This window comes from Pseudorasbora parva, chromosome 6 (assembly GCF_024679245.1).
Source record: "Pseudorasbora parva isolate DD20220531a chromosome 6, ASM2467924v1, whole genome shotgun sequence".
Lineage (NCBI taxonomy): Eukaryota > Metazoa > Chordata > Actinopteri > Cypriniformes > Gobionidae > Pseudorasbora > Pseudorasbora parva.
Window position 1 is genome coordinate 14,600,998 of NC_090177.1, and position 12,254 is coordinate 14,613,251.

Sequence of the window (12,254 nt, forward strand, 5' to 3'; positions counted from 1 at the left end):
ATGTCTACCTTTACATGCACAATAACTTTAATGACATCCAATCAGGGCTCTGAACCAGTTGAAGGAACGAAAACCAGAAAGGAACTAAATTTTAACAGGAACAAAAACAAAACCAAGATGAATTTTAATCGGTCTGAACAAAAACATTTATTTGAAATAACCATTAACCGGTTAATAACGTTATTTCATTGTTCTCTTTAATATTTTACCAATCATGAATTGAGTACTACAGCATGTGACGTTGATTTGGTGGTGGTTGATGAGATTCCCCCTTCTATGTTAAGTGCTCCGGGTGCCTAGAAAAGCGCTATATAAATGTAACGAATTATATCAAGTGTGAGTGAAATGCCCGCAGTCATCTATGAATGGCAACACAACGCAAATCAGTGTAGAACGCGCATTTTCATGCCTCAAGTACATTCTTTCCTCACTGAGGTCTTCAGTGCATGCACAGGTATTGGGGGATTTTTTTTTCATACACTGTAAAAAATAAAAAATAAATAAATGTTGTTTTTTGTTGGTTTAACTTAAAAAAGTAAGTAACCTGGTTGCCTTAAAGTTTTGAGTTTATTGAAATTAAAAATTTGAGTTGATACAATGAAGGAAATTTGTTTACTAAATAGAAACTCGAAATATTTTTGTATCTGAACCACACAAAAAATTTGATAAATCATGAAAATAGCACTATTTGGCATGTTTCACTGTCATCAAAAACACACAATTACCCAATATGCTTACAAAATCCTTTAATAAAGGTTGTCGAATCTCAAAAAAATTTAATTGTATTAACTTAATTTTAATTTCAATTAACTAAAAATTAAGGCAATCAGGTAACTTTTTCTAAATAATTTTTTACAGTGTATGTTTAAACAAGCAGTACGCACTTTGAGCTCAAACAGACTAGTTTGTGGATATATATTTTAATCCAAGCACTATCAAGTAACTATCACATATTTTTTATATTCTTTCAGGTAACCTGTTTTCTATATAGACTGTTTGATCATAGACAAAAAAAAGTATGTTGATGCTTTGTATTAAATGGTAGAAATGTTGTAGTTTTACAATGGTATATTGCATTAAATGATCAAGCTTTATTCGCTGACTGAATTATGTGATGCAAGACGTGTTAACTGTCGAAAGCGTTTTTTTCCCTCTCATGAGAAGTAATTCCAAAAACTATGCAATGTATGTTGTTAAGTTTGAGTAAATCCCACCATCGAAATAACCATTATTTTTAATGGAAGGAGACATATAGGCGTGTTATCTACGCATTAATTAAAATTAAAAGAAATGCTTGAATTTGCATGGTGGTAACTTAAAAAAGTTTTTTTTTTAAGTTTCTCTCTCTTTCTTGGCTTTGAATTTCATTTGTTAGAAATATTAACTGAATTTTAGAAATGCTTTTAAATTAAAAAATTTGCATTTAATAAACAAAATGAATTTTTGACATTAAGACAGCGTTTGGAGTGAGTGCATGCAAAATAATCCATTCCCTGAATCAACAGCCTTTGTGAGTATACACAAATAAAAGTAGACAGCTGACATGTTATAGTTAATAATTATGTCTTGCATAATTATTATCTGTATGGCTAAAATGTTATATTGTATTGTGAGTTATATCCGCTGCCATGTCCATCAGAATGCGCAGGTGACTTCTTTGGTCATGGGTTAAAGAAAACTTGTTAAATATTACTTTTGTAAAATTATAACTTATGTTTAGATATTAGCCTATAATATATATTTTTTTAATTATTGTTGATTATTTTAAAAAAGCAGCATGAGTAAGATACATAAGATGTGCATGTGTCTGGAGACATGGAGTGGGGTCAGGCATTAGGTATTGTTTTGAATAAAAGTCTTTATTTAAAGTAAATTTAGTTTTGTTTTTCAATGAGCACGGATTTCTAGTGTAGCCTATTTACTTGAACTTAGGTAGTCTAATATCTATGGTTTCAAAGGCAGACAAAATCAGAATTTGAATGGGCCGAATAAAGCTCTCTCTACAGGCCTGACGTGCGATGCCGCGCTAAGGGACACATCACTTGTCTCACGCAAAGAAAAATATTGCAAGTTAGCCTACTACATAACAGATACAAGTAGAATAATACAGCATCACAGTACACGCTTTTAGCTTTGTCTATGTTTGTTTAACTATTATAGTATTTTAAAGGACAAAAACAAACTTTAACTATCGGCTTTTTACATCAATTCAGCTGTCACTTTACATTGCGCGAGGCCTTGTGCCGGTACTGGTTATCATTATTATTTAATAATATAAGTTTACTTATCACGTTATTTAATTTTTGAGTGAAATATGTCTTTATTTATACATATTTCTTTAAAGTATAGGCGGCTAATTTAAAATAACATTATTAACCAGTATTTTTTCCAATCAAACCCTTTTTGGAACAGTAATGTTTAATGAGGAACGAAAGAATGGAAATGCTAAAATTTTGATTCTGCTCGGAGTGAACCATTTGATATTTTTTTCCCATTTTTAAGCCCTGCATCCAATTCTTAATTCATAGGGTTTAATATGGAGTTGGCCCACCCTTTTAAGCTATAACAGCTCCAAGTCCATCCCCAAACTGCTCCCACAAAGTTAGGAGCATGAAATTGCTGAAGCATTAAGATTTGCATTCACACGGGGCCAAGCACCAGACCTGAAAAACAACCCCACACCATGACCCCACCTCCACCAAACTTTACACGTGGCATAATGAAGTCAGGTAAGTACCGTTCTCCTGAATACCGCCAAACCCAGACTCGTCCATCAGATTGCCAGACAGAGAAGCGTTAATCACTCTGGAGATACTAATATGGTGGCCGATATATTGTGCATTCCTAACTGAAAAAAATAAAAGATTATATACATCCAGTCATTAAGTATGACATCAAGGGGCAGCGCTTCCGGGTCCAAACGAGACACCACAATCTCATACCACAAGAAAAATAACAAATGGAGCTAATATACACACACAATGTAGTGTAATACTACAAAAAAATTATAACCATAACCTTTATCTTCATACTGTAGTAAGTTGTGGGAGTGGCTATGGTTAACTTATGAGCTACTCGTAATTAAATTAATGTGCACAGGTGATGCGGGTGAACCCTGATTATTTATGGAATGGGTGCGGGACGCTCGAGAGAGACGGTGTGAATTGCGTGTGCGAGGAGCTCTCATTTGTGGGGAACGCTAGACGGCCGCTCGGGACAAATAGTGTCTCCGGCGGTGAAGATAGTCAGTTAGTGGGGGGCAAATGTATTAGAGAGTTAGGGGTTCAAGCGCTGGATAGGAGAGCTCTTTAAAGGCACAGAATTACCTGCTAAGTGATCTGACCCGCACCCGGACTGTGGAGGATGCTGAACCGGAGAGAATAAGTTAAGCTACTGTGATGCAATCGACAAGGGGAACCCCCGAGTGACTTCCCTGCTGACGTGATCCCGTCCCTTACGACTGCACCCATAACAAGGGGGGTAACGTGTTTTATAAAGTGTTGTGTTTTAACTAATAATAAAGTGATTGATTGTAAACTGCCATCCTGGTGTAGTGTTCTCTGCCTCCATTATATCCGGTTGTTACAATACCAAAATTCCAGATGGTCAGACAGAAATTCATATTTTATAAATCGTTAAGATATTAATGTCTGTGACGCTGTGAGCACAGACACTGTTGTGTAGACTGTAAGTATTTAAAATGTTTAACTTTTTAAAATGTTTGATGTTTAATATGAATAAATAGTCTTTCCTGTAAATGTCTTTCCTGTAGCTCAATGAGTAGAGCATGGCGCTAGCAACGCCTAGGTCATGGGTTCGATTCCCAGGGAAAGCAAGACTTTACAAAAATGTAAAATGTGTACCTTGAATACAATGTAAGTCGCTTTGGATAAAAGCGTCTGCCAAATGCATAAATGTAAATGTAAATGTAAATAGTGCTAATAAAATGGCCGTCGATGGCATTTTCTCAAGTGAAACGAGTTAAGGCTTGGACCCAGAAACGATGTTCCTTACATCACGACTTAAGCGTATATTATATATATATATATATATATATATATATATATATATATATATATATATATATATATATATATATATATATATATATATTAGTAGGTCTACTGAAATTATGTTCACACAACAGATGTGCACATTTTCTACAAAATAAAGTTCAAAAGTTTACATTCTCTTAAATAAATTCATGACCATTTTATGATTTTTGTTCATGAGTCCTTAGTTTGTCCTGAGCAGTTAAACTGAACATTGTTCTACATAAAAAACCTCCAGGTTCTTTGGTTTTCGATCATATTCTAGGGGTGCACACCGATCCGATATCGGCAGCGATACTGACGACACAGCTGGATCGGGGATCGGAAAATGAACAGATTCACGGGCCAATCCAGGTGTTGTTTTTTTGTTTTTGTAGCAGCAGACCCTACGTCATTCGTCAGCTTCACGTGTTGCATGCTCGAAGCAACATGGAGCGAGCCAGAGTCGGGTGTGAAGAGATATTTTACGCTTGCCACGCCACCTAGTTTGTCTGTCGGCAATACTAACGTACCAATTTAATCCAGAAACACCATTTTAAGGAGCACGCTGCATTCCTGCAGCTCAGCAAAACTAAAGGAGTGGACAATACAGCCCAGCAAGTAATTTTTTAAAGTAATTTAGTGTAAGTGGTGACTGATAGTGGATATAGATAAAGGCTAATGTAATGAACTGACGGTAACAACACGCTGTTGACGCTCGCGCATCTTGAGGAGAAATCAAAAAGGCGCCGCTCGCTCACACATTGCCTAATTGCGGTAAACATTCAAAATGTTACGTTTTTATCTTTATAACATATGCATTTAAACAACATCACACAACCAAATGTGCTGTTTTCCTGAATGCCATCACGATTGAACATGTCACTGATTTCCTATGACGGCTCCATAAACAATCATTAACATTAGTTACTTACATTTTAGATGCAATATTGAGTGTTTTTGTACTATTTCAGCTGCGAAAATAGTTCCAAACAAAGATTCCATTCCAAGCAACAAAGTTCCAAACAGCAGAACCATAACGCGTCTCACGTGTTCTGAATGATTAAGTGTTTGAATCAATCGGTTGAATCAAAGATTCAATAACCTGATCGTAAACGACTGCCTCATTCTAAAGGAATCAGTCGTTTGAATTAATGACTCAATGAATCACTCATTAAGACTCACCTACTGCCACCTAGTTTTTTAGTTTAGTTTAAACTATATTTAAACTTGTAGGTTTAGTTACCTATATTTTTCAACATTTATTTTGTTTATTCAAAAATACAAATCTCATAACATTATTTAATGCAGTAGTATTTTTTCTGGGTAAATAACTGAATTTGATTGGTTACATCCCTATAGTGTCTTATTTTAATTTAATGTATAGATCAAATTTAAGAATATAATATGAAACCTGAAGCATAGCTTATATTTAATAAGATTAGGGGATAATGCCCTTTATAAAGGTAAAATGTCACAAATATGCAGATTTAAAATATGTAAAAGCTGATTGAACACTGAAAATATTGCTTCAGAATAAGTTATATTTACAACACACAAAAATCTAACTTTTTTCCGGATAAGCAAATTTTTTACTCGGACAAGTGAATGACCGATTTACTTATCCGAAGGAGAAGCACATGAGCATGCTTAATGTTGAGCCCTAAATTATATTTTAGATTTGAATGCACAATTGTTATATAAACATATTTACAATGTTTGGTAACTGTCAGATTACTATTGTATGTTTGACCAATACACTGTTTTGTTTCCACTGCTACACTTTATTTATTTAAAGAAGTTTGATTACATTCTATTTTAGATTTGAATGCACAATTGTTTTTTAAATAAATAAGAATTCAACACTTTGCATACATCTGTTATTTTGTCTTATTAACTTTATTTAGTAAAGTCTGGTGCCATTAGTCTCTTCAAGGAAGGTATAAGGTGGAAGGTATACAGTTTATTATTAATTTAACAATATTATCAGATTGGTAATCGACAGATACACAAAGCCCAGGCATCGTTATCGGGACTGAATAAGTCGGATCGGTGCACCTATGCATATTTAATCCCTTTTCAACAGTGACTGAATAATCGTAAAATAAATCTTCTCACACTGATGATAACTGAGGGACGCATACATAACTGTTAGGTGAAGGTGAAAACATTCACTGATGCTCAAAATGGCGACACGCTGCATTAAGAGCAGTTTTTTCAAAGGTTTACACCCACCGGCTCTTACTGTATATTGTACAAGGGTATGCAAACTTATGAGCAGAACTGTAGAGAACTCCCTTTGTCCTTAGGAAATTCTGGAAGATTCCAGTTCAACAGTAAAATAGTGACTAACTAACTAGATTGAAAATATTTTCCAACAAAACTTTTCCAAGAGCAATTTTGTTAAGTTTGTTATGCAATGTGGCACACAAGGTACCCACTGTGCACCAGGACATGTATGCCAGATATTAGTCGACTCATTGTTACCCTTTCTCTAAAGATTTCATAATCATTTCAAACCATAAAATGAGCCATTAGCCTTTTCTGCAGAAAAAAAATCCAAATTATTAAAAGGTAATATTTTCAACCAAGGGCTAATGAACCATAAGAACATATTATTGTTTTACTAAAAAACCTTTATTGCACTTCAACCCTTATTACGAATTCATAAGATGAGTGTTTCCTCCCAGAACCATGCTGATGTTTGACCTGTAATGCCCAGTGGGTAGTTTGCACCTCACCCTGCATCCATAACTCAACAAGAGGTGCACTGATGAGGGTCTACCTTTCCCCAACCACAGCTATGCACTGTTTACCCAGCCTGCTGCATGCTAAATAAAGGGGTGACTCTGTGAGAACACCGTTTCATTCCAGATTAGCTAAACCAGCCAAGTTAGACAGCCTTGTCCAGTTTGCAACTGCAAGTGAAGTCCAAATTCATCCCTTACTCTTGACTCTCTCCGACACATGACCAGCTATCTGATTGTAAATATTGATGGTTTGTTACATTTAGAATTGGAAACTACCTTTGTGATCGGGAGTAAAGTTATATAGTCCGAAATCCTATCCAGGGAATGTTAGAAAGGAGGCTTTGAGATCAGCCGCAAGGAATCTCTTCGAGATTAATGTCATGGCCTTGCTGGTTCAAGTTCAAGTTCAAAATCCACAATAAATATCCTATGTAAACAATACTATAAATATCAATTTGGGTGGTGAAGATTAAAGGATATGAAACATTCATAGCATTTGTCCATTGATGAAGAATCCTGCTTCACTTATCAACATTCAGAAGGACAAAGGCACATACTTGGAGCTCCGTCAAAAGTTACCAAAGCCAGATGAATCACAGACATCATATCGTGAACTTTTGGAATCGGATGCAAAACCCCTGCCAGCAGTAATCTGTTCACAGTACTGAATTTCACTTCAAGGGAGCGAGGGCAATGCCGTATTCAAGACGCATCCTCTACAGGTTCCCTTAGGCAGTTCACTTGAATGCAGACACAAGAGCAAAATTCAAACGTTTGTGCCCGCAAGACGTGTGCGCAAGATTTGGGATCAGTTGAAACACGCTCAAACTCTCATCTCAACTTCAAGTATGCTGGCACAGAGTAGTTAAAAAGCAAAAAGTCCATTCTGTAAAGATTGAAGAGTTTCTTCTGGTAAAACGGACTGATGTTGTCAAAGAACTTGGCAGCCATGTCGCCCGTGGTCCTGGTGCTCTTAGAGGTGGCTGGGAACTTCACCTCTCCTTCGGCACCTGCTAACTTCAGGATGTAGCGGGAATCTTGCGCAAGAGTCTCGTACTTGCCCACCACGTCGTAACGGATCAGGCAAGGGTGGCAAAGCGAGTGAACCCTTTCCCAGTGCTCATTAAACGGTTCCTCTCTCTGAGTCTGAGGGTCTACTAAATAATACACAAACTCCTCGAAGGAGACATCGTTGCCTTTTTCCAGAGCTTGAGCCTGGGGGTCGGCACGATGCCTCCGGATGATTTTGGTCCCGTAGCGTTTATGAAAGGCAGTGTTGTAGCTACGGGTGAATTTGTTACGATAGGCCGAGACGAGTCTTTCGAAGGGTTCCCGCACAAAGACGAACTTCAGATATGTGCGCAGACGCTTGTTGATCTCGGCCGTGGAGTACTCCGAGAGTGAACGCAGTTTGCCCGCTACGTGAGCCTCGTTGGCGGGAATGGCCAGCGGTTCGCGGTAGCGCCCGTCGCCTGTAAGCACCATCATTACGCGCTTCCAGTTGGTGCATGCCACTTTGGGGACATAGCAATACAGCAGCTTATGTTTATCATCCACTATGAGGTGCCGGAGATCCTCTGGGCCGAGTACGCGTCTTTTGCGGGTGTGGGTGTGACAGGTTTCCTCCAGGAGTTCCCTTCGACCCTGAAGAGTGGCCTGCACTGCAGACTGCTCCAGCTGGAGGACAGGACAGAGAGCCATAAGGGGAAATAGAATGAAAAAAAAAAAGTTACTATTCATTCCACGACAGAACAGTGTTTCAGTTTTGGGTTAACTATTGCTTTAAGACAAAAAATATTTTCTTCTGAAACCAAATTTCTTAACAGTGCAATTATGAAAACCACAAACTGCACTACATGCAAACACACGAATTTGTGTGACGTTATATGACAAGACAGTTGCTGTGTTTAAGGGAAGTTCTTGTGAAATCATGAGGCACAAAGCTGTTATGGGAGGGTAACGGTTTTGCCTGAGGGATGATCCACAGATGGGTTTGATAAAGGCAAGAATATAATATGATTTGATGAGCTGGTACTGATTCAACTGGAAGGACCTTATCTAGATGTTCCACTCTGACTCAGACCTTTAAAGGCATAGTTTGCCCAAAAATCAAAAATCTGCCATCATTTATTAACACCTCATGTCATTCCAAATCTGTGCAACTTTTTGTCCATAAAATATGAGAGCAGATGTTTAGCAGATCGTGGTTGTTTGTTGTCTATTCAATAAAGTTACACAACGAAATGTCAAATTTTGGAATTTGCTTCATTCTTTAAAAATTCAATGGAAGAAAAAAAAGATTTTAGATTTGGAACAACACAAGTTTGAATAAATAATTGACATCATTTCTTACTTCACAGATTCTTCTTTATAATGTAAAAGCAAACATTTTATCTGACTGTCATAGTTGCAATGCATGTAATATGTTTTTTGTCAGTTGGTTTGGATGTGATAAGATGATGGTAGGATTAAGGTGTTAGGTGTAAAAATGAATTGAGCTGCACCAGGAATGTGAGGTTGTTATTTTAGTAATTCAGCTTTCACTGCTGTTAAAATCCATCCCTTCAACAACAGGGGCCTGAGGAATTCACCCCGTCCTCTGTTAATCAGCGAAATCCTATCATTTGTACTTTAAATTTGCGTTCAAAAGAAATACCAAGTTTGCTTGTCTTATTTAAGGATTTCATAAATAAACATAACTATGTATTAGTCAACAACATTTCTATGAGTTCAGCTGCAAAAATACATACCTGGTCATTTTCTTGTAGTGTCTGCAAAGGACTTCTTCCTGATTTAACTGGGAAACTGTTCCGACCCGAAATCTGTTCAGAAGCTACAAACACACAACAAACACAAAAGATGAGAAATGCCATCAAAATGTTAATGGCTCCATAAGCAGGGTTGCCAAGTCTCTGCAGCAAAAGTAGCCCAAAAATAGCCTAATGGAATTTTCTCAGTCAGGTCGGCGATTTCTCCACTGAATTTGTACATCTGGGTAATGTTTTGGGGGTGTTGGAGCGCCAAAATCATACATACGATAAAAATCAAACAACTAAAGTCCCCCTGTAGAAATTAATAATATCCCTTAAAATACATCTTTAATCACCTACATGACATGTCCTGTGAAATAAATTACCCAAAAATAGTTTCAAGGGTAGTTACGATTGTTTACAAACAATATTTTCCTTTGTGGTCAGCAGAAGAAATACATTTTTTTCAGGTTTGGAACAACTTAAGGGGTGACATTTTTGGGTGAACTATCCCTTTAAAATTGCTTGAAAGTAACTCACACCCTTGCTTAAGTATCATAAGTACCTTCAGCATCAGTCAGCATCCTTAGAAATGCTTTGAACAACATAAATCTTCAGTGGAGAACGGCATATAGTTCATTATAACATCAGAATATTCATGTACATAATGCACCTGCTATATTGCTAAATTTAATCGATTTTTTAAATATCAGCAGAAAAAAAATAAAGGAATAACCTGGCTTCTCGAGACTCCGTCCACTGCTTCAGATAATAGTTCATGATACACTAAAGCCCACCCACACATCGACTGGATTGGTTACAAGGTAGTTTGTGATGTTAGAAACTCTGGCGATTTCTAAATGCGTTTTTGAGACTGTCTTTGGTTCACTGCAGTTTTAAAGAGAAAATGCACAATGGCGTTAACCTTTGAATTTACACATGGTTTGTATGAAAGCATATTAACAACAACACCTAAATAAAATTAAAAACGCGATTTTCACCACATGGGGAGTTTAAAAGTAACCTGATTCTGCAGGAAAACTGCATACTTGGCAACACTGTCCATAAGCAAAACATATGCATATACAATGGGTACATTAACTGATTTTATAGGAGACCTAGAAGCCACATAAAATACTAAAAAAGCCACTCGCTTTAGCGTATAGTAATCCACACAACATCCCTGCATTCTGATGGTTAGTTTTGGATGCTTGAGCATTACTTAGATTACCTCAGAAAGAGGAAGTCTTTGGGGTTAAGAGACTCGTAACCTTGTGTTGCAAGAGAAGATATCAAAGTGCTTTGTCTGAATGATCACATTATTGAGCTATAAAAGATTAGAGCTGTTAATTCTGGGCATATGGGAAGCAGCGGGGATCAGGCTGGTATACAATTACTGCCTTCTCTGACTCCTGCACCTAGCTGATCAGCCATAAAATTCCTCCTTCACATTTGCATTCTCTATAGGAACAGTCTGTTCTCTTCAGTCCAAGCCACTTCCCCTTACTCCCCTTCCCACCCATCACACACACACACACTCACTCCTTCGGTCTGTTTTGGGGCCCTTGCCGCTAACGTAAGTGATTGGTTTTGCACATGGGCCAGCCAAGTCAAAGGGATACTTTAAATACTCAGACTCAGAACGAGAGCGCGCAAGCTATCAAGTCTGGACACCGAGTGAGGAGAGGAGTAGGCAACCATGGTAAAATGAGAAAAGTTATTTTCCATGTAGGTAAAAAAAAGAAAAACTTTAAAAATGTAAAACTGTAACTGCAACCTTTAATTATTTTGTCATTTTATATATAAAAAAAACATACAAAATATTACATCAAAATCAAATAAATTATGGTAATGTGGGACAGTTATAGATAATGCATTAAGTAAAGAAAATTTGAATTAAGTAAAAATATTGAGTGAGACACCAAAGTGCCAAAAACACCTAGTAAAAAAGGGCCCTATATGAAGATCAAATGGAAAATGGAAGGAAAAAAAACATGATATAACATGGAAAAAGGCAGAAAGAAGGAAATGGGGAGGGGGTTGAGTACATATACAGACCAAAAGTTGTGCTATGAAAGCCGGCACTGATGGCTTCCCCAGCTTTTATATATCCTCATTATTTAAATAGACAGATGGATATATGAAATGAATATAAGACTGCAAATCCAACACAACACATGTAAATACTAGCAGTCACAATGTGCAGCTTTTTATATTTTAATTTTCTTTACAAGAGTGACCATGCTACATTTGCAAGTGAAATGCTTATGTTGCTTATAATGAAAGTGATTTTGAGGTCTACACTACAAGCTAGTTTTCATAATCAAACAGTTGGTGCGCATCAACAAGCACTAGTGCCTGAGCTAGTTCACTTAAATGTTCACCCTGTATAATTAGGCTGCAAAATTAAGGCATGTGAATATTATTTAATACAGTCATGAAGTTGTTGCTCGGTAACCTTTCAGGAGCATCTACTCATATACCTTAATTAATATTCCTGATTGCTTAATTTGCCCGATGATTAGCAACCACTCAAGAACGTCTGCCTTTCAGCAAATACATTAGACCCTCAGAAATGCTCAGAAAATGTCACAAAAATGTTAGCGTAAAGCCTCGTATATGAGATTCACAGCTCTGGTAAATAAAACAAACAACATAAGAGTTCTATATTTATGACCTCATATAATGCAGTTGTTAAAGCCTGGTCAAGAAGGGAGATGACC

The 12,254-nt window shown here is 36.9% G+C and overlaps 1 protein-coding gene across 2 annotated transcripts in view; it reads right to left on the reverse strand.

Moving 5' to 3' along the window:
- The window catches only part of si:ch211-236h17.3 (carbohydrate sulfotransferase 11), a 39,533-nt gene that overhangs the window by 1,633 nt on the left and 25,646 nt on the right, over nucleotides 1-12,254 (reverse strand). The window contains exons 2-4 of one of the 2 annotated variants that reach the window (XM_067445761.1): nucleotides 9,532-9,614; nucleotides 4,967-8,458; nucleotides 2,738-2,848 (exon numbers count right to left, since the gene is read on the reverse strand). In XM_067445761.1, the coding sequence (XP_067301862.1) occupies nucleotides 7,613-8,458; nucleotides 9,532-9,614 (929 nt within the window). In that variant the 3' untranslated portion in view covers nucleotides 2,738-2,848; nucleotides 4,967-7,612. The remainder of the gene's footprint in view (nucleotides 1-2,737; nucleotides 2,849-4,966; nucleotides 8,459-9,531; nucleotides 9,615-12,254) is intronic. The other variant, XM_067445762.1, reaches the window with a different exon arrangement.